General features: G+C 40.8%; 1 protein-coding gene across 1 annotated transcript in view; it reads right to left on the bottom strand.

Annotated features, from left to right (window-relative positions):
- The window catches only part of LOC311045152 (cyclic AMP-responsive element-binding protein 3-like protein 3-A), a gene marked incomplete at both ends in the record, with an annotated part of 15930 nt that extends 8004 nt beyond the window's left edge, over positions 1-7926 (bottom strand). Inside the window, 5 exons of the mRNA XM_084056962.1 lie at positions 161-267; positions 1370-1480; positions 1635-1765; positions 3408-3699; positions 7840-7926. Of these exons, the coding sequence (XP_083913088.1) occupies positions 161-267; positions 1370-1480; positions 1635-1765; positions 3408-3699; positions 7840-7926 (728 nt within the window). The remainder of the gene's footprint in view (positions 1-160; positions 268-1369; positions 1481-1634; positions 1766-3407; positions 3700-7839) is intronic.
- Between the last annotated feature and the right edge of the window lie 19628 nt (positions 7927-27554).

The following is a 27554-nucleotide window of genomic DNA, read 5'->3' on the forward strand; positions in this document are numbered from 1 at the left end:
GGAACAAAAGGAGGCACTGATCTGAAACAAGGGAACAAGGGAGGGAAACCAACCCAACGCAAAAAAGTCTCTAAAGATTGTAAGGACAAAGGCTGAGAGTTGTGTTGGATATGAAGAATTGATAAGGGAAGGATGATGAGCTCTATATACAGTACCGTACCTTCCTTCCAAGCTATCCACATATTCCTTCTTCTTTTTGCGGCTCTCCTGGGCCGAGCGCTTGTTTCGGATTTTCCGTCGGATCTTCTTTAAGACCCTCTCTTCAAACTGCTCCGTGTAGTTGGCGCCGAGCAGAGTAAGGGGGAAGAGAAAGAATAAGAAGGGTTTAGAAGTTTTGTGGAGTATATAATCCTCTCTCTGATCCCCTTTCTTTGCCAATGATGACAATGATATGCTTGTTATTGCTTTCCCCTGATGAGCTTCAAGGTAACTGAGCTGCTATGCTATGCCCTGACTCGTATTGCTTTCAGTATGGTTCTCAAACTTTTGGGACTTCAAACTTCTGCCCCCCCCCCCCCCCCCCCCCCCCCCCTGATTTCCAAATCCAAGTACGCACTTTACTTGACTACATTTTACTTAGAAACTTCAGTAGAAAACCATTGCTAGCATAATGAGAAGATTTGTGTTAAAAAATCAAAATTATTCAAAATGTTTCAAACACTTTCTAGATTTTTCAATGTGTGTGTGTGTGTGTGTGTGTGTGTGTGTGTGTGTGTGTGTGTGTGTGTGTGTGTGTGTGTGTGTGTGTGTGTGTGTGTGTGTGTGTGTGTGTGTGTGTGTGTGTGTGTGTGTGTGTGTGTGTGTGTGTGTGTGTGTGTGTGTGTGTGTGTGTGTGTGTGTGCGTGCGCGTGCGTGCGTGCGTGCGTGCGCCACGCGCGCAGTTGTTGTGCTTGATGAAGAGACCAGAGAAGTGTCTGTATTAGAGATAGGCTAGCCTGCACCTTTGACCCTAGCCTAGAGGAAGCCTTTATGACCAAGGTTATTAAATACCAACCACTCCTACATACCATCTCAGGGCTGGGTTAATACGTGCAGAGTATTTATTTTTATATTTGGCAGCCTAGGACATAGACATAACAACCACAGACTGGTTGTTAGAGGGTTTCAACAGCTCGGGATGCCCAAAAAGGAGGCAAAGAGGCTGTCAAAGTACTGTGCTGTCTCTGCTATGATTGGCAGCCGCCCTTATATGGCAAAGACACTGTGTGTGTGTGTGTGTGTGTGTGTGTGTGTGTGTGTGTGTGTGTGTGTGTGTGTGTGTGTGTGTGTGTGTGTGTGTGTGTGTGTGTGTGTGTGTGTGTGTGTGTGTGTCCTGGAGAGTGGTAGTTTGTTGGGTGTATTGAGAGTGCGTGCAGTTTTGTTTGTGTACCTTGGACAGCGGTAGTTTGTTGGGCAGGTTGACCCCCTCCTTCGCCAGCAGCTTTTTCTCGTCTTCGTTGAGCACCAGCTCGTGCAATGCATGCTGGGAGCTCCGCTGTGCCTGGCAGACAGACAGACCCAATATTAACCCTGTGTGTTCCAATATTAACCCTGTGTGTGCTTGGCATCAATCATTTGTAAAACCTTGAGACAGACTGACAGCAACAAAATGTACTTAGTTACTTTCCACCACTGTGTTTGTCTCTCTCCTTTACCTTCTGTCCGAGGTTGGACAGCAGCAGGTCCTTCACAGAGAGCGTGTGATTGGTGGACAGCCTGGAGTTCTGGCTGTTGGTCAGATAGTAGGCGATCCCAAAGCTCTCCTGGAGGTGGTCAGACTCCCAGCCTGTGTGAAAACAAAACAGTAAGCGGGCCATGATTTTAAAAATTGTTGGCACGTGATGGGCCATCTGTGGGGGGAGAAGCCAATTTGGTCCTCCCTCCAACAAAGCGTTTTATGAACCTTTCATGGAAAGACACACACGGCACGCGTCCTTTGTCTGAAAGCCTGCTATTATGAAAGTGGTTGTTTTTTCGTTTTTTTTGCCATCAACATCACCGCAAATCAAATTTCAAGATAAATTTGTGGTTGACATACATTGTGAAAACATACATTGTCGTGTTCGACATACATTGTGAAAAGAGGCCATTAATTCAAAGCGCCTAGAAGATGGCTCATCATATGAACAAAACACTCTGGGGAATTAAGAGAACAAAGCATGAGGTCTGTGTGATAATGTGTCTTTACAGGCACAAGTCCAGTCATAAAATGTATTATTGTTGTATTCGCCAGAAAGCACGGATGAATTTAACGTCCGAGACCAAAGTAAGGTCATCTTTTTTATGCTTTATTCATAATTGAATGTCCTACTTTATCATAAAAGAGTGTCGCACAAAGGTAGTGAAAATAGTAGATCTACAATACATAGATACAACGCAACGCATTGTGAGCTTGCATATCTGCTATCTATTTTTGCTATTTTTTTCGTCATTTTTCTTTGCTAATTCATTTGTCATTTCTTTAAAGCTCCACTGTGTAACTTTCCTCTTCTACCCCGGGTTTGAACCCGGTTTCCTGCGCAATTGCTGATTCTTTTTTTTTACCATTGAGCTAATAGAGCCTGCCTGCTTGCTCAGGGGATAAATTGAATCTTGACAGCCAGGTCAAAATTCGGGTCAGTGTATAGGTGAGACATGACCTTTGACACGATCTAAATGTCTCAATAGAAGAGCAGGGAGACAAAATACAACAAGTTATATTGTATTAACATACTCTACAGATTGGACAAAATTGTATTCATTAAAAAGTTACATAGTGCCGCTTTAAGTGTCAGGAAACTCTTCTTGGTCAATTATTTATCTGTAAAAACCTAAAATAAAACTGGTGCGTTGGATGTATAACACGTTTTGAAAAACATGTTTTTTGTGTCTTGATTACATTAGCTGTGTGTTTTCTCAGCTCCTGTAAAAATAGCATGCAGTGTATAGAGGGGAGCCGGTGTATAAGCTGTGTACAGTGGTGGAATAAGTTCTCCAATGTTTTACTTCAGTAAAACTATCAATACCACAATGTAGAATCGGCTATTTTCAGCTTTTGGGGGTCCCTGGCTCAAAACATTTTCAGATGGGGGTCCACGGCCAAATACATATCAATTTGGGGGGTCCTTGACATGCAAAAGTTTGAGAACCACTGGTGAAAGTAAGCTTTGCCGAGCCACGTGGCCCATAGGGCAGGTGGCTATCTCCTGTTTCTGTAGCGTGAAGCAGTATGAAGTACAAGTACACCCCTGGACATGACGCTAGCATATCGCAGGGACTTATAAACCCAATCCAACCCTTGATGCTGAGTGCCAAGCAGGGAGGCATTTTTACAGTCTTTGGTGTGACCCGCCCGGGGATCGAGCACCGACCTCCCATCCTCAGGGCGGACACTCTAACCACAAGACCACTGAGCTGTTCACTATCGGGGTAAAGAGCCCTTTAATTACCTAGATCAATGCATATGTCAGTCTTCTCATCGTTAGACAGAAGGTTTGACGAAGAGGCATCAAGCTGAGGAGGGACAGGCTGGGTGCAGAGGTCAGGGAACGGCGGGCTGGCGGGGGGTCCGGGCGGGGGGCTGTCCAGGTCGTCGCTGACGCCGCTGTCGCTGGGCGACGGCGACCACAGGGACATGGGTGACACCGGGGCAGACGACGACGACTCACTGCTGCCCCCTAGCAGCACTTCCAGGAAGTCACGAGTGTCGTTATCTTCTCCACCTCCTGCCGGGCTCAGGATCTGTGATGGAGAATTTATATCGTTACTGTATAGACCAATTATTTGTTTACTAACATTGAGACTGGACGCACAGGTGATTGTTTCACGCAATCAATTCCCAACCTGTTGTTTCGGGGTGCACTGGTTTCAGCACACCCCAACCCACTCTTGTGTGTTGGCTAGTGAGGCGCGTCCTAGCGAGACCTGATATCCTGATATCGTGATATCCACGAGAGCTTGTAGATCTGCTATTTTCACTACTTTTGTGCAACACTTTTATTCATTTATGAATAAAGCATTAAAAAGACAACCTTACTTTGGTCTTGGGCCTTAAATGTATTTGTGCTTTCTGGCGAATACAACAACAAGCTTGTCGATCTGCTACTTTTGATATATTTGAATTTGAATACTTAAAAGTAACAGTTTTGGACATTTACAGTTAGGTTTACAGTTACTTTCCAGGAAATGGGGGAAAATATATTGGTTCAATATTTATAAAACACAGAGTAAGACCACAGTGGTCCATGGAATTGTTTTGTTTTTTATTAAAAAAAATTGTGCCTCTTTCTTAGTTTGACAATTTGGCTTTTGTCATTTTAAGCTTGTTAAGGTTGCCAGCTGTGCTGTGTGAATAAAAGTTTTGTTGAGTTTTTGTTACATAATGCTGTTTTTTCCTGAACTTTTTACATCTCGCCTCCTGGGTGGTTATGACACATAACGTGCTAATTTAATTATATAGCTGTGCCACTTTGAACAGTGAACATTTACTTTCCTTTGCAGAGTTTTATTACACAATACTTTTTAAATCTCACCGCTGACAAATACACCATGTTACAATAAAAAACTCAAATTAACACTAATGAAACTATAATGAAACTAAACAAGCAAACCACACTTTAAAAATGAATTAAAACTAAACTGAAAGTGAAAACAAAAGTGAACTACAAAAGTGTACTTCTCGGAGATCAGGTCTCCACCAGGCCGGGTTGCCTACCTAGGGCCCACAAACTTTGGAAGGCAGCCATAGCCATGTGTGGACCCGAGGAAGAGTAGCTGCTGCTAAGGTATGGGGATCCAAATAAATAATAAACAACAATAGCCACTTGGAATGGGATCGGAAAAATTGAACTCACATTTAATTGACATTTAGAGACATTTATGGAAAGGAACTAATGCAAGCATGGATTATTTGCCCCCCAAAAATCAGGTACAGGTATTCTAAAACAGGGGTCTTCAATGTGTGTCAGGCCAAGGACCCCTTAGCTGAGACAGAGATGAAGCAGGGACCCCTCCCACTAGTGCCCACACATTACATACAAGATGCTGGGGCCTAACCTTTTTCATAGATTTCTCAGATAGCTTCATAGACTTATATGAAACAAAGATTTGGCGGCCCCCCTGTAGTAACCTTGAGGTAGCCTGGGACCAGACGAATCTGCGAGTGCAAAAACAAATTGCACTCTGCGATTTGGGTCTGGCACCGCTCCATAGAGAATCCATTTCCTGTTCCAGAAGACGTGGGGCACCAATCAGGGCCCAGTATTCGAATATGGGCGACTGTAATTGGTAGTTGGTTGTAGGTCTAACCAATTGCGTCGAGGGACATTGTTTTGATCCCGCCCCTTGGGAAACAAAACGTCCTCATGGAAGCACCAGACTCATATCCACGCAGTGATATAGTCTAGCTACGCCAGGCTGACCCCCCGTTGAAGACCCATGTGGTGATAACGTGCACCTCATCTTTCTCCCACAACAGCCTCATTCTATCAAAATGTATTTTAGAAAATGGGTCTTCAACAGGGGGTCCAGGACCCCTAGGGGGTCCTCAGTGTTACTACAGGGGGGCCGGGTGTGATAGGAAGCAATTTTTTTGACATTAAACTAATGAATATAGCATCCCTATCTGGGGGGTAACTTTCGCCAAAAATAGCTCATCTAGCGCTGCGACGCGTTGTAAGCTTGTAGATCAGCTACATTTTCGGCAAAGTGGTTTGGTGTAGAGAGGAAAAAGAGCAGACCAAGTACAGAGCCAATGGTTACCAAGTATTGTGAGTTGAATGTCAGAAAATACACGTTAGCACGAATCCAACATATGAATAGAAAAGATAATGTGTAAACAAACAAACAAACAAGAAAACATGAATTTGCACAACACTGATGATAGTGCTGCCAAACAAGTCTATGAAATCTATGAAAACGTTTCATCTGCAACATAAATGTAGTGGGGGGGGGGGGGGGGGGGGTCTCTGCTTCATCTTTCTCTCAGCTACGGGGTCCTTGGCCTGAAACACGTTGAAGACCATGTTTTAAACTACACTTTCCACTTTCCAATGATCCATGACTTAGACAATTTCCTTTCCACAAATGTCGCTAAATGTCGGCTAAATGTCGTAGCCTTTCCAGTGTCCGAAGGGACAGACAAACGCTGCAGAGAAAAGACAAGCTGACCTCTCTCTCCACACGTGTCTCTTGTGTGTTGTTGAGTCCGCATTGGTGCAAACTAAGTGACTAAGTAATTATGTTGAGGTATTTTTACTTTACTTGAGTGCGTGACGTGCGTCCATTTTTTCCATACTTTACACTATACTCCACCACATCTCAGAGGCAAATGTTGTAGCCTACATGGTGCCTTCACCACAATTTTTCAACGGCTTCAGTTAGTAGTTACTTTGCCGATTTAAATCATTCTTACAAAACATACGTTAACCACTTAAGCCCTGTTTTATGCAATACTTTTACTCAAGTAACATTTTTAATACAGGCATTTTACTTGTAACATCAGGTTGTAATTTATATTGTGGTGTCGCTACTGTACTTTTACTTGAGTAATTGAGTGTTTTGGAAAGTGCCAAATAATTTGCACGTATGATGACGATGATGATGATGATAATAGCATCCCAACCTGATGCATCAGTTCAGAAAGAACGTGACCACTTAAAGCACCATTTAAAAAATAGCGAAAATAGCCGATCTGCGAGCTTGTACATTGTCTATTTCCGTGTGTGCGTGAGCATGCTCCCTGCTGTTGTATCCTACTGACTCATCTCATTTGCGAATGAGGAGCAGTAGGAGTACAGTACTTACAATGACAAACATCACCCTCCTCCCCGCCCGGCTTCCCTCCCCCGAACACAGGCCAGCTGTGTTCGTATCCACGCTCGACAAAGCCAGCAAACAAAAAAAAAGTTTTGAGATGATTTTAACAGTGGAGTTGTAGGCTTGTTAAAGGATGAGGTGAATCCTGAGGGGAAAGTGGGGGGGGGGGGGGGTTCTTCCTGGGGTCCAGGCAAAAAGACCTCACAATATAAATCATAAAATGTAATACAGCATGGTCAATGTTAGTTTGTCTGTCTGAAAATATCAATAATAACAACCTGATCTAATCTAACTTCCTTTCTGATTATTGCTTCCTTAAGCAATAATCCAACCAAACCAAATGTTTTTCTCGTTATAGTCAAATGTGTGGGGAGCACGTCCCAGAATGCAATGGCTCTGTACATTACAGTTTTCTGTAAAGTGCAAATTGGTTCTGGGTAGAGGTAAGGGAGAGTGGCAGCTTAGGGCCTATCTACTATAACCATGTCTATCAAAATGAAGGTAATAGCTGTAAACACAAACTGAAGGGTTTCCGTGAGGTATAGATTTTCTTTAAAAACAGATAAGGCTGCATGCCAGTCTCTCATCCACCCTCATCCATGACAGCCTGGCAAGCATCGCATCCACAATCAGTGGTGGAAAGTAACTAAGTACATTTACTCAAGTACTGTACTTAAGTACAATTTTGAGGATTATTTTACTTAACTTGAGTTTTTCTTTTTTTTTAATGCTTTCTACTTCTACTCCACTACATCTCAGAGGTAATTGTTGTACATTTTGCTCCACTACAATTATTTGACAGCTTCAGCACTAGTTATTTTTCAGATTTGGATTATCACAAAACATACATTAACCAACTATCCCCTATTTTGAACTTCATCGATTTGAAAATAGCTGATCTACAAGCTAACAACGTGTTGTGAGATTTTTATACATTTTGAAACCTGAAATGTGACTTTCTGCATAATGAGTACTCTTACTTTCGAATCATTACTTGTAACAGAATGAGAGTACTTTTCCACCACTGTTTACCACCACTACAGTACCCTACAGTACGTTACTGACCTCGGGACTTGTGATTGACCAGGACTGGTCACCATGGCAACCGGAGGTCTCGTCTGTCGTGTGGAGCAGCAGGTTAATGAGTTCCATCCCGTCCTGTACCTGTGTGTATGAGACAAGCTCTGTGATCTGTCTGTGTGTATGAGACAAGCGCTGTGATTGGTCTGTGTGTATGAGACAAGCTCTGTGATTGGTCAGTGTGTATGAGACAAGCTCTGTCATTGGTACCTGTGTAGTGTGAGACAAGTTAGTGTGTGAGACACTTCCCAGTTCGATCCCGGGCTCCCCCAGCGTTAGTTTCAAAGTGTCCTTGAGCAAGATGCTGAACCCCTAATTGCTCCTGATGAGCAGGGGGTGCCTTGCATGATTTCCTCCGCCATCGGTGTGTGAATGTGTGTGTGAATGGGTGAATGTACAATCTATGTAAAGCGCTTTGGATAAAACGAAAACGCTATATAAATGCACTATTTATACGAACAAGGAAACAAGATGATTTTCCGGTAAACGTGTGTGGTTGTTTGTGACTCAGTGGTTAGAGTGAGGCCTTTTGAGCTCACTTTGCCTTGTCTGTTTGGACAATGCATTCTCCCTCCCAAGATGGCAAATGGGTAAAACGTTTGACTGGAAGGGTGGACAGAAACGGCACATGTTGACTAGGATGGATACACGCTGGGCAAGACCTGGACAGTTGGTTGTCTAGGCGGAAATGGTTGAATTTGGCGGAAGTACCGCCCAAGGAAATGACGTTGATGCTTTACAAATGGGTTAACATTCTCCGTGAATGAAACGAGTTTTGTGATTGGTCAAAAATGATTCTTTCCGGGGAAAACGCGTACGACGGAAATCCTGTCCACTGAGACACTCGCTGGTTTAGGTCGTGACCAGGCTCTTCTCTTCGCAGATGAGTGAGGCTGGGAACGAGGCTAGGGTGGATATGAGTTACGATTCTGTCCCTATCGGGGCATTAAAGGGATAGTTCACCCACAAAATGACTTTTTTTCTATCGATTAGTCACCCCATGGAGACTTGAATTCATGGATATTATTTTGTTTTTGTCGCATTCCTAAGCCAATAATTTGATGACCGGCAGCCGTTCCAGTAGAAGACACAAAGAGTCTCCTTTGTGTCTCCTACCAGAACAAATTATTGGCTTAGGAATGCGACAAAACCTTGAGCAAGACACCGAACCCCTAACTGCTACCGATGAGCAGGTTGTTTTTTTTTATTAATTGAATACTTTATTAGTCAGAAATGTAAACAGCACGGTGGTACACTCAGACATTAAGGCTAAAAGGATAACACAAAAAAGTCCTGGGGACTTGTTTCCATTGTGGTCCTATGTATTCAATTCATCAACAAAGCATAAACAAATTACATGCTAATACATGACATCAACAAATACAAAAACTATATGTACAAAGGAGAAAAGGGAAAAGGGGAAAAACGTCAGCGGTGAATGACACCTCCTTTCTATGTCCTCTGCCGTGAATGGGTGAATGTAATGTACATTTGGAGAAAAGTGCTATTTAAATGCACTATTTACCATTTACTAAGGAAGGGACTGTGCCATTTGTGTCTACATGCGTCTCAGAGGTGGACTGTGGATGGTTTGAAAATGTGCCTACAGATGTTTTATTAACACTTCTATTCAGCATTCCCCTCAGTGCTCTCAATACCCTCAAACGTGACCCAAATCGATCGAGTGACACCCACAGCCACAACACGAGAGGGAGCGACCATGATCTGGACTGGTACCCCCCACATTTAGAACAAACATGGGGAAATTCTCATTCTACGTGCCCTGCCACCATAATGTAGAATGCCCATGACACCATCCATTTATGCAGTGGTTCTCAACCTTTTCAGCCCGTGACCCCCCCAAAATAATCATATTTGAACTGGGGACCCCCCATTTTGTTTTACCACAGATAAATATTGAGAAAATAGCTGAGCTTGTAGATCAGCTATTTTCAAAATGTTTGCCTCTTTCTTACATTATTTGATATTTTGGCCAATGTTTTATAGTATAGTTTGTTAGGTATTATAAAGGTTTTACAAGTCCTTAAATTGTCACTTCCCTATTATCTGGGTACCCCCCCCCCCCAAAAAAAGATCATGACCCACAGGTTAAGAACCACTGCATTAAAGGATGTGTAACACTGGTTTCTTTCAAAAACTGGCCAGAAAAAAAAACATCTATCGGGAGACCACAAGGGGAGGTAAATGCAATTTTCCCATCTCTTTTGTACATAATATAGTGTTGATGACATGTATTATTGTGTATGCGATGTTGATTAATTGAATACGGACCACAATGGAAACAAGTCTCCAGGATTGTTTTTGTCTTATCCTTTTAGCTTCAAATGTCTTACTGTACCACCGTGCTGTTTACATTTCTGACTAATAAAATAATCAATCAATCAATCAATCAATCAATCAATCAATCTATCAATCAATAACTGTCTAGGAAGATTAAGGCTTTAGTTTCCATTAGCTTGGAATCCCTGTGGGGTGATGTCATTGGTAGGCAAGTTTCTGAAATCTCCACAGCTGCACCTCTAAAGTGAGTAGACAGAAATGTAGCCTGGGATCAATACCATTTTCGGGTTCCTGATCCGGTCAGGAGCGGAGCCGGAGATAACTTTACGTCATCAGGCGGCCCGGAACCAACGGCCAGACCCAAGGGTGCTGGTATCACCCAAAATGATTCCCCGCGATCAAGGGCATCATCATTTTAGGGCCTACCCAATAAAACCCTTGATGCAGCGTAGGAACAGTTTGTTTGGTATATCCATATTTTATTCCAACTTGTAGCGACTGGCGAGACTGCAGCATTTAAATGGGGATTGGGGAAACTAACATGGGGAACCAAAACAAAGCGGAGCCGAAAAACCGGAACCTGCAACCGGAACCACCGTATTTCTTTTTTCATTTCTTGTTCAGTAGTCGTGGACTAGACCGGATAACACGGCCAGTTTGGAACGAATACCAGGCTTTCCTCCGAGGTGGAAAGTCTGGTGACGCGAGGTTAACAGAAATGGTACTGTACTATCTTATAATGAGTGAATCATTATGAATCAGTGGTGGGATTATATGAAGATAAGGTGTAAAATGGGTGAAATGTTCCTATAAGGTGTCATAAACAGCACAATACAACCCAACAAACACACACGTTTGTGTTGGTCGGAGATAACCTGTACTCGTTAAATTGACCATGCACCATGTTTTTAACCACTTGAACCCCAGATGCTTGTAGATCAGCCATTTTTTGGTGTAGACAGAAAAAAAATAGTACAAGTACAGAGACGACTTCAGGTCCAGTTTACTAAGTCTGGGTTTAAGTGGTTAAAAGGCTTTGCCTCAAATAATTCCCCAATCAGACATTATGTGAACTCAACCACTTAAACCCTGTTGACTAAAGGCCCCCCTCCTTTTTTCCTCCTACACCAAATCTAAAAAAAGTGATAAAAATAGCCAATCTACAAGCTGTAACACACAACAATCTCGCAATCGCAATCTCCATGTATTCAAGGCTTCATGGGGTGAGTAATAGATAGAAAATAAGTATTTTTTGGTGTGAAGTCTGTGCAGAAGGGATGGACATGCAGCTCGTATCTGCCAAGAATAATTCTCACCAGAATAGGTACGCTAGGGTTCAAGTGGTTAAATTGACATATTGTATGCAGTTATACAAATTACTTTCCTCGTATAGATCGCATATTGCAAATCGTTGCTGTCGGGGTGGAAACCTTGTATGTCCAAAACTGTTCCTTTCTTATTGTAATTTTAAAATAAAACAGTGAAAATAGTGAAAATCTACAAGATCACAAGAGAGCTTGTAGATCGGCTATTTTCACTATTTTGTGGCCGTAAGTATGGCGTTAATTTACGTACAACATAAAAAAAAGTTTAAATATGGAGATAAGACGTTTCTTCCCCGACAGCAACGAGAAATGGAAACCTCTGTCTTACCTTGTCTTCGATCTGTGTCATAATTCCAGTTATTAAAATCGATTTGGACGGGGAGTACAGTTGCCGATCCTATCCTATCCGATGGGGTTTAAAAGCCACTCTGTCAGTGGCTCTGGGTGTGTTAGACTGGCTGTCAGATCACAGGACATGTGGCAACTTTTTAGACCCAGCTATCAGTCAGGGGGGCAAAGGTGAAACTCCACATGGCAAAAGCTGCCTGTACTCATCACTGTCCAATGGCATCTCACCTTCATCAAGTAAGGGAACCAATCAGGACAGGCCGAACTAAAAGAGCTATTGATTGGTTGGACACGTTAAAGTTGCTCACAGGTAGGCTATAGCCTCTAATTGATGTTGAGCTAACATGTAGATTTCATTTATCATCAATTATGGTCCAAAAACACCAATTTCGGATGCTGTAAATGCACTGAATAGGACATTATCGGTTATCGCATTTAAGCAGACTATTGATTGGTCTAAGTAGGTGAGATACTGACCTACCCACTTTAATCACACTATTGATTGGTCTAAGTAGGTGAGATACTGACCTATACCCACGTTTAATCAGACTATTGATTGGTCAAAGTAGGTGAGATACTGACCTACCCACGTTTAATCAGACTAATGATTGGTCTACTGTAAGTAGGTGAGATACTGACCTACCAACGGGCCCAGTAGGTGTTTTGTATAAAGTATAGTTTTGGACCTGAGCCACGAGAGGCACGAAGGAGCGAGCGAGTTGCAACGTTAGCTTGAGCCAACTCAGCGCCGTCAGAGTTATGTACCGATAGGCACAGAATCGTGAATCATGTTTTGGGGTGAGCGTTTGCCGCAACTTTCATCAACCTACTTAGACCAATCAATAGTCTGATTAAACGTGATAATGTCCCATTCGGTGCATTGACAGCATCCGAAGCCGGTGCCAAAAAAGTATTCACCACAATTCACTCTCATCAAAGACGTGGACATTTTCCAGCAGTTATGGGTTAGGGTGCAGTCACACCGACCTTTAATTCTGCCTATGCGGCGGATTCTGCCAATGCTTTTCAATGGGAACGGAGCGGTTTGTTACCATTTGCAGGTCTCTGCAAAAAAATCGCTCCGTTCCCATTGAAAAGCATTGGCAGAATCCGCCGCATTGGCAGAATTCAAGTTCGGTGTGACTGTACCCATAGGCCTGAATTGCATTTTCACTTCATAGAATACCTCTCTGTAATTTAAAATGACGTTCCACCCACCTTTGACATTATAATCCTCCCTCAGAGACTATTACAAAGTACAAACAAAAGTGAATTAAAACTCCACACTTTCGTCCAACAGAGCTTGTATAGCCTACGGGTCTTTCATTCCACTACTAGAGTCATAATAAGACGTAAAAATCCCATTTATATGTACATAATCAGTGACACATTTGGTTTCATCCTGTCCAACAGTCATTTAAGTTAAGAGTTGATTAACGTTAGTGCGGTCGGTCTTATCACCACAGCTTGGCCGTTATCTCTCTCTACCTGAGCTTGTCTGCCAAGCAACAATGTCTCTGAATATACACACCATAAAAAAGCAACATTATGTAATATGTTCTTAAAAAATGTGTACACGGCTATACGCCTATTGCAAAGTGATGCATGTGCAGTATCGTAGACCTGGTTAAATATTATCGTTGCGACCAGTGATGGAAGAAGTACTCACATGTTTTACTTATGAAAAAGTATCAACACCCTATTGTAGAAATGGTCTGTTACGAGTACAAGTCCGGTATTCAAAATGTACTCGTAGTAAAAACATACTGGCATCAGAATAAAGTACCAAAAGTAAAAGTTCTCATTATGCAGAAGGTCCCAAGTTTTCAAATGTATAAAATGTATAAAAATCCTTTGAAAATAGCAGATCTACAAGCTCACAACTCGTCGCAAAGTGTGAGTGTGTCATTATAGATTATAGAAATCCCGCTATTTCAAAACGGCAAACATAGCCGATCTGCGGGCTCACAATGCGTTGCGTTTTGTAGCTCGACGGCTATTTTAATAATTTGTTCTCGTGCACGCTCTTACGATGAAGTATAAAGGTAGAGGGCTGAAAGAAGAATGAATCTTTGGAATTGTTAGAGGTTGTGGTTGGTTGTGCAGTAACCTTACCGTGAGGTAACTGCACATATGATATCTTTCTTGTACCATTACTCCATTGATTAGAAACGGATCTTCCAAAAGTAGTCTCGTCATTGACTAAATACACTTGGACACTGAAAAAAACTCTCAAAGTCAAATTCGGACAAAATGTAACATCACCAAAGCCCAGTACACCATACAAAGAAAAATATGTCATCTTCCTGTCGATTTTACTGTTTGAAGATTGTAATGGAAATACCAGTTGGCATCTGTTTTAATTATTAAATCATTATTAACTCATCATTCATTTTGTGTTATGATTCATCATTCGTTTAGCGCTCATATTATTTCAGCGCTACTATTCTTTTATGGCTGTATTTTGGCCTGAATGTCGTACACTTTGTTAAGAAGATGATGTGTGAATGGAGTGTCCTTAGTAGAGCAGGTAAACATGATAAGAGTGACACGTAGGACGTAGATTGTGTTGTGTCTTTAGGACACGCACACGTATGACAGGAGATATGATGCTTCTTGTATCATAAACCTCAGCATGTCCTGCTTAAAGCATGGCATCAGCAGTGGTGCAAAGTAACGAAGTACATTTCCTCAAGCACTGTACTTAAGTTCAATTTTTAGGTATTTTTACTTACCGGAGTATTTCCAAATTTTCTGTACTTTTACTTCACTACATCTCAGAGGCAAATATTATACTTTTACTCTGCTACAATTATTTTAAAACTTTAGTTACTTGTTACTTTGTTACTTTGTTACTTTTTTTTGCTTATTATTACAAAACATACAATAACCCTATGTACATTTCGGCTATTTAAAAATAGCCGATCTACAAGCTCACAATGTGTTGCATTGTGAGCTTGTAGATCTGCTATTTTCAAAGGATTTTTATACATGTTATATATTTGAAAACTTGCAAAATGGGACATTGTGCATAAGGAGTACTTCATTATTCGGTGCATGACAACTATGCATAAATCATGTTTAACTCTAATTCTAACCCCTAAACCTAACCTCTAAATATCTGAATCGTAAAAATCTTTTAAACCATAAAACAACCAATTTGTCTTGTGAGGACCAGGAAAATGGTCCTCACAATGTCTGTTTCTTCTACTATACTGTACTTATGAAGGCTGCACAAGTATAGTAATACAAATACGCACGCACGCACGCATGCACACGCACGCAAAAAAAGGGGGAAATAAAAGATGATATACTCTGTGATATATTGCTTTTCACAAAAAAAAGATTAGATCAAGGCATTGAATATAGCTTCGAAATGAAAATAACAAGCATTGTAAAAAATAAAAATAAAAATAAACACTGTGTTGCCACACAGTGTTGTTGACCTCTTCACCCCCTCACATGCACTGTTTCACTAACGGCCTTGATCCAGTGGTGTAAATGTAACTAAGTACATTTACTCAAGTACTGTACTTACTTTAAACATTTGAAAACTTGTGAAATGGGACATTCTGCATAATGCGTAATTTCTACTTTTGGTACTTTAAGTAGGTTTTGATACCAAAATACTTTTGTACTTTTACTCAAGTAAATTTTGAATTCCGGACTGTTATTTCTACATTCCAGTATTGATACTTTTAGTATCACTATCAGTAAAAGATGTTAGTACTTCTTTACACACCATCTGCCTTGATCACAGCGAAGCATCATTCCACTTACTGCCCAAGGAAATGAGACAGAGATTGGAACGTGCGTGGCTCTAGTAGCCTAATAAAAGCAATTTCCTGCAAAAGAATTTTCCCCCAATAAAAGTCACCTTAGCCGCCGTTTCTCTTCTCGTCTTCACTGATTAGGTGGAGGAAGTGAGTGCTGGCGTTTCTCTTCTCTGATTGAAATGTAATCAAGCCACTGGAGGTCTTCAACGTTTTCTCAGGCCACTGACCCCCTATATTTGAGAGAGATGAAGCAGGGACCCCCCCCCCCCCCCCACCCCACTACATGCTGTATAATTGAGTTGCAGATTAAACTTTTTCATAGGTTTCATAGATGGCTTCATAGACGACAGATCTATGTCTCGACATAGACATAGACGACAGCTCATAGACGACAGATCTACAAGCTCATAGTGCGGCACTCTGTGTATCTGCTATTTCTGAAAAATCCTCAAAATGTGTGCAAATCTTTGAATATATATATAGTTTTCAAAGCAAACCTTTGTTGCTAATGCAGGGCCGATGCAAGTGGGGCTAATTCATGCTGAAGGGGCCTCTTTTGACCTCTTTGACCTCTCTCTCGGACCATTGTGGCGATGAGATTTTGGAGACAGCTGCAGAAGTCAATGGCTTTGTGAATGAGTTATGTGAAGATACGCAGACCGGTATTGGATGTGTTAATTGAATTTGTGGCTACATGCGATAATTAGTACACCAAACACAGTTGTGCCGTGCTTGTAAGATGATATAAATAGGGCTGATCCTTTGTTCAAGTCAGATCTGTTCCATTCCAATTTATACTTTTTTTAATGGGGAAAGTATATGCAGTTGGAGGGGGTACAGTATTGTATATAATAGAGCTATGTCACATTGCGTCGTTATTTGTTAAATATACAGGATATAAAGCTTTTTGAGACAAATAGCAGCAATCTTTTGCAGTCACTTTGGGACAATTAGCAGCATTTATTCTCAAAACAATTTAAATAGTATACCAAAAAAAGCCTCAGATTTAAAATGTGTGTGTGCTGCTAAAGGTAGCAGCTCTGTTTATGTGTGCAGTAGGTCTAGAGGTCTACTCGGTACAGGTTAGTATTCCATTGGCTAACCTTCTTTTTATCGCAACAGTTCTTGCTGCTGTGTTCGCAAATTGTTGGATTTCTCCCAGTAGGTATGGGAGTTTTTTCCAATCCAATCCACTTTATTTAAACAGCACATTTTACAACTCAAGGTTTCCAAAGTGCTGCACAGAAAGTCAAAAGGCAAATACACTGGGTAAGCTAAAACATAGAAAAACAACAGCAAATACACACAGCTACGACTGAAAAGGATCGGTCACCTCTGGTCTTTAAACTTGACTTATGGACCTCAAGTTTCAACTGGCCCGCAGATCACAATGACCTAGGGGGAGTATAAACCTCTAGAAGTTCAGAGAGATACTGAGGTGCCAGCAGGTCATTCAGTGATTTAAAAACAAACAATAAAATCTTAAAATCAATTCTGAAGCGAACAGGGAGCCGGTGAAGTGAAGCCAGAATCAGTGTAATGTGGTGACGCTTGCGGGCTCCAGTCAGGAGACGTGCCGCAATATTTTGGACCAACACAAAGTGCATTACAGTAGTCCAAACGTGTGGAGATAAAAACAATGAATGACACGCTCAAAATCATTGAAATAAAGCACAGACTTGATTTGAGCAAGCAGCCTCAGATAATAAAAGCTGGACCTTAGGCCTTCCACAGCATTTATCAGATCTGTTTATCAAGTTTTAGCGCATTGTCCAATTTGACGCCTTGATTGGAGACAACAGGTTTAACATACAGTAAGGCTGCAAGGAACCCAGGTCGGGGGAGTACAACACCAGGACCACTAGGCCCAAAACACTGACCTCTGATGACCTGTTTTTGTCCTTGGTCATGTTTACTAGTGCCTGTGTAGCATTATAACCATGTCTATCATTTGCAGGTAATAGCTATAAAAACAAACTCTATGCAACAATCTACGCAGTGATGAAAGTCCTGGACTTATTTCCATTGTGATCCATCTCACAAACAAACAAGAAGGAGACAACCCATCTAAGTACATTTACTCAAGTAGCCTACTACACTTAAGTTGTCATTACAAATACATTATCATTATTATGTATAATATGTCTTTATACTGTATGTCTTACTTGAATACATAGGACCACAATGGAAACAAGCCCTCAGAGCTTTATGTGTTATCCTTTTAGCATTATTGTATGATACCTCTGTACTTTTTGCAAACAAGTATTCACTCAATCAATCAAAACAGTTCGTCGCAGAGGACAATATTGTACTTTTTACTCCACTACATTCATTTGACAACTTTGGTTACAAGTTACTTTGTAGATTGAGATTATTATTACAAAACATATGTAACATATTATCCAATTAAGCCCTGTTTTATACTTCAATCTATTTGAAAATAGCTGACGCGTTGTGAGCTTGTAGATCAGCTATTTAAAAAAAATAATTAATGCCCTATTTTGCCATACTACAGTCTTACACAAAAGTAGCAAAATGTACCGATATACAGGCTCGTAGATTGGCACTTTTCTGTGCTATTTTTGACATTTCTTTACGTGAAACGTAACAGTTTTGGACCTACGAGGTCTCCACCACCCGACAGAGATGATAATATTTATTTATTGTCACATTAAAATCCACTTACGTATTGACAGAGAAACACAGCATTTATCAGTCTTTTATTAGGCCTACATTCTTGGACAGCTGTGCTGTTGTGTTAATCTTTATTGTTGTGCTATCTAGAGATTAGAGCGTTCCAAAGTTCATCACACACAACACATATTACCCAACAACCACCACCAGGCCCCTGGGTGCCCATGCATGAAGACTGCATGATGGATCCTGTGGTTCCCCTTTTGTTTTGCTTTGACATCAGTCCCTTCCTAAACCCATAATGCCAATAGAGCAGAGGTTCTCAAGCGTTTTAGCTCGAGACCCAAAAGAGAAATTGTATCTCTCCCCCCAGGACCCAAACAAGTGAAAATATCAGATCTACATCCATAAATAACGGATATTTTATGAAATTTAAAAAAAAATGTAAATGATAATTAAAAAACAGGAAACGTTTGTGAGAAATGTTTCTCACCACGTCCCACTGTTTGGGTTATCATAACTAGTTGGGACTGAGGGGCGACTTCAGCCTTGAGGTAGAAATGACCAGTGGTGGAAGATTATTTTACTCAAGTAAACACCAGAATGTAGAAATACTCTGTTACAAGTTGAAAGGCCTTTATTCAATATCTTACTTGAGCATATAGGTATAAAAGTATTGGCATAAAAAATACAATACTAATTTCGCAGAATGTCCTGGTACAGTGCAGTACAGTAATGACTGATATGTGATATGAAAGATAACAAAACGATACGGTCGTGTAAATTCCTCAGAAATGTTATCTTGTCTCGTACAGTGCAGGGACGTGTTGTGAAGTATATGTGAGACAGACAGCAGGGGTGTAATGGTGATTTGTTTTACTGGCAGGACGGTATTTTAATGACGTCACGTGCACGCGTGCGTGCAAGGCACGCGCATTTTATTTCACCTTAAATTATGAAACATGGTTTGTATAGGAAATGTTTTTAGCTTAGTTTTAGTCTTTTTAAACAAATACAAATTCAAACAGTGCCATGAATTATAGAGCTGAAACTAAAAGTTTCCTTTGAACTAGTATCTTTCTCTTCTTCGACGGTGGCTGAGGCATTGCTGCGTGCAGATAGGATACTGGCAGCAGCCCTACTGAAGCCAAGATGCTGTGTTGTTACCGTGTAGCCTATAGATGTGAGGAGTGAGGAATCTGAGGATATATTTTCACACTCACTTGTAAACCTGTTATGCAAAGTAGCCATTTGGGTACTTGGCTCGTGAATCTACCGGGGGGGGGGGCACGTTCTAGCGTGCACGTGCATGCACTGTAATGTGCCGTTACTGCCGTACCTTGCACGTGAAAAATGTACTGGCCAAATGCTGTCCTACTCCGTGTGGCCCCCATGACACCACTGACAGACAGGCAGGGGGAATTAAGTTCAAACTAGAAAAAGTGTGCTCCTTCGAGCACAGGTTTTCCACCAGGCCCGGGTTGCCTACCTTAGGGAAGGCAGTCATAGCCAATCAGACAGACGCATCTTGATCACATGACCCCAAAGATAATGTGTACTGATTTGTGAGTTTTGGACACAATTTGTAGGAGTAGTAGCAATTAAAGTGTGTTTTGAAGAAAATGCAAAATGGCAGAAAACGCAATTGTGTATTCCATCCACACACACACACACACACACACGCACGCACGCACGCGCGCACACACACAAAGGTGTGTTTGTGCCATTTTTAACCACAAGCCTAAACCGAAAAATAGCAGATCTACAAGCCTTTGTTGATCGGCTATTTTTCTGTGCACAACACCTCCACGCAATAATCCTATAATGTCTAAACCTTACCCTAATCCCAACCTGAATCTTTTTTTCTAATAGTAAACCTATCTACAAAAATGTGGTCCTCACATACCAACGCACATGCACACACGCACGAAAGCACGCACGCACGCACGCACGCACCTAAGCATGCACACATGACTTTATCACACAGTAAAATGCATGTTAGATGGCTCTTATCTGCGTTGCAGTGATAAGTGTGTTTACTTGAGCTGGTTGCTGTAATGTAATTAACAGGACTGACCGCCTTTAAGGGGATTTCCATGCTTTCACATCATGGCAGAAATGAAAGCTTTACTCGTGTGCTGATTCAATTTCGTTTCCCAAGATGTAAAATGGACCATTGGAAAATGGTCTTAAGTAACGTAAAGCAGGGGTCTTCAATGTTTTTTTCAGGCCAAGGAGCTGAGAGAGAGATGAAGCAAGGACCCCCACTACAAATTGTATAACATTGTGTTGCAGATTTTTCATATAGATAGATAGCTAGATAGATAGCTTCATAGACTAGTTTGACAGCACTGTCATCAGTGCTGCCCTTTTCCCCCCTCTAGTCTACACTAAACCTCTATGCCAAAAAAAGCTAGATCAGCTATTTTTGGCACATGTTAAGTGGTCAGATAGTTGGGCTGTGTGCATTATAAGAGCATGTTTATTTCAACGATCAATCAATCGATTGCGTTAAGGTTTGGATCAATGGAACTAACATTGTTATGCCCCAGTCTAGGGGTGCCTGAGACACAACATGAATACGTTCCAGCCTTTCCCAACTCCCAAGAAGCCACACAAGCAAAACACACAAGCAAGGGGTTAACGTGCAAAACAAAATAAGTATTTATTTACAAAATAGTGATAACAGTGATTAAAGTGAGTAACATAAAAGTTGGTTTCATAAATAACAAATTAATGATAACTGAGGATGAATGAATCAACAAGTCAAAAGAGAGCTAAATCAAAATAAATATCTAGATCTCTTACCTAACAAAAGAACCAAAATACAATATCTTACCTCCTTAACATACACAATAATCAAAAGAATCAACCAGCTCTAATAAGGCAACTTAACTCAACTCAACATAATGCCATCAAAGCAAATAACTCATAAGAAACTAAACACAACAGAAGCTGGATGGTGGCCAGTTGCAACAGGAGGAAAACGGGATCTGGGGGGAAAAAAGGGAACCTCCATCATAGCCACTCAGGAGGTAGAACTCCTGAAATTGTCCCCACCAATCGCTGGCCGGCCTGGAAGTGTCCCCACAAATTGTCTTCATGGTTTGGCACACCTGATTTGCATTCAGACTCACAGGCACTGACACACAGACACACACTCATAGGCTTACCTCTGCCTGGCACACCACACACCACACTAGAACCAAATCATAACCCAAAAATATAACCACACAAATACTACCATAGTCGTAACATCTCCTCTCCCAAGAATCAAGCACGCCCCTACACAAAGGCACTAGATTGAATTACACCAATGGCAGAAGGATCTTCTGGATTTTCCACTTTTTCTTGAAGCACTGGACACGTGGCAATGAGGTGGCCAGTTTCTTTACGATAAAAACACGTTTATTATTGTTTATTGTTTTTGGTTTTCAGCATAGACGGGCACATTACTATGGCACACTTGAGATTCAGTTCTCTTCTCGGTGGAGACTGAATAACGGACTAGTGAGCAAAAAAACATTTTTGTGAGTCAAAACACATTCATACGCAAAAACTGCAGCTTCACTGAGTGTTAGTTCTCTCAGCACTGGCCTGCTGCCACTTATCAAATAAGATACTCTTCTCGCGCTCAAACTCTACATATGTCTGGTTGGCTATAAGCACAAGCAGTGGTGGAAAAAGTACTTACATTTCTTTTTAGTAAAAGTATCAATACTACAATGCAGAAATACTTACAAGTACAAGTACAAGTCTGGTATTCAGAATTCACTTGAGTAAAAGTACAAAAGTATTGGCATCAAAATTAACTTAAAGTACCAAAAGTAAAAGTACTCATTATGCAGAAATTTTCCATTTCATGTTTTCAAAATGAATAAAGTCATTAGAAAATAGCAGATCTACAAGCTCACAACGTGTCGCATCGCCACGCATTGTGAGCTTGTAGATCGGCTATTTTCAAAGTCTATATAGGGCTAAAGTGGGTAATGTATGTTTTGTAATAATATTTTAAATCTACAAAGTAACCAGTAACTAAGTTGTCCAATAATTGTAGAGGAGTAAAAGTATAATATTTGTCTCTGAGATGTAGTTGAGTAGAAGTAAAAGTATAGAAAATTTGAAATACTCCAGTAAAGTAAGAAATATCTCAAAATTGTAAATAAAAAAATAAATAAAAAAAGTACAGTACTTGAGTGCAAGTACTTAGTTATTTTACACCATTGGCTATAAGCTATAAGCTATAAGCTTGTCCTCTGGAGGAATGGATGAGTCACACATCTCTCTACATGCTGCCTCTGTTGACATTATTATATGAATAGATAGTCAGGGGCATGAGATTATATCCCTGAAGGGTTAGAACGCCTAATGTATTCTGTGTGAGACAAAGCCATGGCTCAGGATGATGACTCATACAGGTCATATGCTCTGGGGTTGTTTTTTTATAGCAGTGGTTCTCAACATGTGGGCCGGCGCCCACTGGTGGGGCCGTGAGGATATTGCTAGTGGGCCCCCAAATATTTGGCAAAGCACCAGCTTATTGATAATATGACGTTAATATCAAAAGATGTACGTACCAAATAATGTCATCAAAACCTGGGAAAAAAAACATTGTCAATGTGATAAACAGGAAGGAAAGGAACTAAAGTAGTTCACCCATTTTTTATTTCACTTATTTGCAATCAATTACAATGACAAATGAATGACACCTCATTTCTATGGGAAATTACATTTACCTCCCCTCACAGACTGTGATGGCGCTAGAAACCCCGAGGTTGTATTGAGCAAAGTGGCCCACAGCCTGACATGTTCCCAGTTATGTCAGTTATTATGTCAATTATGTCAATCAGTTCACAGTTGCACAGTAGGCTACTCTGTGACACAGAGTACTGTGCTAACTGATTGACATAATTGGGAACATGTAAGTGTGTGAGGTACAGTCTGTGCACCTCACACACTTGCATTTCACTTATTGTACCTGTATGATTATTGACAAATAAAACCTTCTTCATTCTAGTCCAGGGGTCTTCAATGCTTTCCAGGCCAAGGACCCCTTAGCTGAGAGAGAGAGCGATGAAGCAGGGACCCCCCACTACATATTGTATAACAATGTGTTGCAGATTAAACGCTTTCATGGATTTCATAGATAGTTTCATAGACCTGTTTGACAGCACTGTCATTGTGTAGGGTTGTGTTGGATTCATGTCAATATGTATTTTCAGTTCAAAGAGAAGGTTGAAAATATGTATTTTCAGACAGTTAACCACCCTCAATAGAAAACTTGTATTTGATCTGCTCTTTGTTTCCCCCCTACACAAAACCTCTCTGCCGAAAGTGGCAGATCTACAAGCTCACAAAGCTTTGTGAGCTTGTAGATCTGCCACTTTTGGCTAATATTCCCCTCAGAATAGGGATGCTAGGGTTGAAGTGGTATTTGTCGGCCCCCCTGGAGTAACTCTGAGGACCCCTCGGGGTCCCGGACCCCCTGTTGATGACCCATGTTTAAAATTATTCTCTGAGCACAAAATTCTGTCTGTCTGTCCCTCTATCTGTTTGTAAAACAGGGGTTGCCATGGTTTCTATAGTATGGACCACTGATGACTTTTGCCTCCAAACTTTTCCAGCAGGGACGGTAACCAAGCAATGAAGAATGGAACAGCAGCGCAACCCCGTGGTACAAACCAATACTGCACCTGCTCACACTGTTGTTTAAAACCAGGTGTAGTAACATTTCATTTGTATGTCATCCAATTCACTGGACGATGAGCGCAGAAGAGCCCATTCTGGGCACGTGATTGTAGGTGAAAAGGTTTTTAAAAGAATTACAAAACAAATATTTTCTTTTTCTTATTTACAAAATAATTAAAGAAACAATAAAAATAAAAAAAGGAATTGAAAAAAAAACACGACCCCTTCACACATGTAGGACCAGAACAAAGCACGGGTGTTGTCAATGAATCTATCATGATTAAAATTGAGTTTGAAGTTACAATGGGTTTGTATAGGAAGGGGGCATGTCTGATAAAATGAATATCAAATTTCTAAATACTGAATCAGGCAACTTAAAAACTGTCTGGGGTGAAACACAATAAAGGCTAGACATTAAAATGACCCCAAATATGTTTGAAAGTGAAATATCCCTTTAAATCTGATTATGCTTCTGCCATCATAGAATTGGGTGAGCAAATTGATGCTTATTGCTTATTTTGTATCCTATCAAAGTTAAAGGAGTAGTTCCCCCAAAGAATGACTTAACTATTTTCTATCAATTGCACACCCCATGAAGACTTGAATTCATGGAGATTTTTTAGTTTTTGTTGCATTCCTGAGCCAATAATTTGTCATTGGTCAGTAGGCTAAGACTCAGAGTCTCCTGTACCGATGACTCCGCCAGTCATCAAATTATTGGTTCAGGAACGCGACAAAACCATTTATTTTCCCATGAATTCAAGGCTTCATGGGGTGTGTAAGTGATAGAAAAGTATTTTTTGGGGGTGAACTACTGCTTTAAGCCTGATTTATACTTAGTTGCTCACTAGTCCACCGGTGTCATGCATTCTACATATCTATCTATAAGCTCAGGAGGATACATTGCAAAGCGACGATGTTGTGAGCTTGTATCAGCTATTTTCAGTGTGCAAGTGCAAGTTTGACATGGAACTGCTTAAGCAACGACGTCACTCACTGTGACAGTTTAGAGCACAGTAGCACTTTAGTTGGTGCTGACTGGACAGCTGCTATATAACCCGTAGGGCTGATATGGCAGCTGACCAATCATCGCAGGGTGATTGGTCATCATCATCACCCCAACAAAATTCAGTTGGTTTGATGATGATAGAATACAATATTATCAGGCATTGATGTTACAGATATATTTCTCTTCCTCACATTGTAAACAGCAGATGGCCACTGAATGTACTATGGTGATTTTCATTGTCATGTATCCATGCATGATTCCATAGTTTCATATAGACTACATCCCCAGCCTCCAACAGAAGTGAGACTCCATTAGATGCGTTAACATTATAGGTAGGTTGATGTTCACCTGCAGCAACTACATGCTGGCCGTTTTTAGCCAAGACAGCTGCAGTTTGACTACTTCCTCCTTGACCAAAGAGGAAGAAACTGAACTGGTAGACACCTTTCACTGGTGCAATGAAGAAACCTGTGTTGGAAAACACTTTGATTTAGACTTTTCAATACAAGAGTAATACATGAGTGAAAAACATCTTTTTTTTTTCAATGTAAGATTCAAATGAACAAAACTCATTGAAAAAATAAAACATTGTAAGCCTACTGCAAACATAACAGTTTTAATAATGTTTTATCCATTATGATTCACCATACCTGTGTTAGGATTATATCCATTACCAACATTGGTGATGACATGTTTGTAGGTCAGGATAGTGTGAACATTTTAAGGTCCTGTGTTTCCACTTCCAGATGCCAAAAGTGAGGCAGAGAAAGACACTTGTTTGACTGTAAAACACATGACATGTAATAGGATAAATAAACATTCATGTAGATTAGTATACTGTAACACAGAAGTATATTGTTCTTCCTTACCTTCGTTCTGCTTCTGTAGAAACTGCACCTCGTGTTCTGTGGAATTTGATCTGGCTTCAATGGTTTCAAGAGAAGCTGAGAATAAAATACAACATTAAAACAGTCATGTTTGAAAACACTTCGGTAAAATGTGTCGGTGAACGTTTTAGTCACACACACAATGTGGTCAATAGAAATACCTTTAATCAGACTGTCGCTGTGCGTGAGTCTTTCCATCGCTGGTCGAAGCTCCTGCTGTGTTTGTTGCAGCTCCTGTTGGGTTGCACTTTGCTCCTTCTGTGTCTGTTGCAGATCAACTTGCAGCGCTGTCATCAGGGCAGTAATGTAATGTTTGAAAACACGTACAGTATGTAAAAACAATATTTCAATGTAACCAATATGAACATCGATATCAATACCTTTGATCAGACTTTCGCTGTCCGTGAGTCTTCTCATCGCTGCTCGTAGCTCCTGCTGCGTTTGTTGTAGCTCTGTTCGCTGCTCTGTCATCAGAAAACAATTTTGTAAAAATTAATAAATAATGAAATATTAGTTACGCATACAATGTAATGTAATCAGTATTTATTTTCTAATTCTAGAAAAGAAATACCTTTAATCAGAGTTTGGCTGTCCTTGAGTCTGTCCATGGTTGCTTGCAGCTGGATCCTCTGCTCTGTCATCAGAGCAGTCATGTCTCTCAGCACAGCATGGATGTCAGGCTGGCAGGTTTGTTGGGTGAAGGTAGAGTCTGCTGCGTTGTCTCCCTGTGGGGCAGTGTGAACACCACTGATCCTTCCTGCTCTATTAACAAGCTGCTGTGGAATCTCATTCAAGCTAACCTCATCTACAGTGTCTCCCCTTGCCTCTGCACATGACAGGTAGCCTAGTAACAACAAGCCCACAAATGACACCATTGTGGCTCCGTATCTGGATGCAGTCATTCTAAAGCTCTTCACTCTTGTGTTTGGAGCTACTGTCTCTGTTGACCTCTTTAAATACATCCCCACTATATGATTATTAATACACTCATTAACCCAGTATTATCTAAACTTCTTTATCTTATCTAAACTTGCGTTCAGTGAACTATGATGCTTTCATTTTCTCCTCTTATTTCCTCCATAAAACAAAGATTACCAGGACAAAGACACTTCAAAGTAATCACAATAACTAAACAACAGGGCTTTATTTGTGAAGTTGTGTCACTTCAAAGAAGTCCAACAAATGATGGATTAAGGACCTATCAAAACATATCAAACTGGCCCCCACCGTTGAAAACTTTAAATGTCACTTTTATACCTTGGCTTTTGATCCCGTTTTAGAGTTCTGTGGGCTTTGTATATACCGTGTATTTAGCATTTTGAGATTTTATGTGCAGCACTTTAGTAACCTTGCGTTGTAAAATGTGCTATATAAATAAAGTGGATTGGATTTGAGCATACTGTATGTGCCATTTGTTGAAAAGTAAAAAGAAATCTTTTGAATGTGAAGCTTGATCTTTGATCAATAGCCTCATCCTAGTCTTCAACCTTGTCCCAAGGTTTTCCGTGTCAACAAGCAGTGCCTTCCTTCTCCATCTCAAAGTCATGAAAGTACTTCGGTGTTCAGAGGTGACAGAACTACACAATTTCTACTTGAGAACAAGAGTCTCAAAGCTCCACTAGCAGCCCTAGATGTCATGCTGCTCCTATATTTTAGGATATATTGTGTGCATGTGGAAAAGTTGTCGTTAGGATGGTGATAATGGAAAGGTCATGGGGTCACCTAAATCAGT

Source organism: Gymnoscopelus microlampas, assembly GCF_963454915.1.
Source record: "Gymnoscopelus microlampas genome assembly, chromosome: 5".
Classification (NCBI taxonomy): Eukaryota; Metazoa; Chordata; class Actinopteri; order Myctophiformes; family Myctophidae; genus Gymnoscopelus; species Gymnoscopelus microlampas.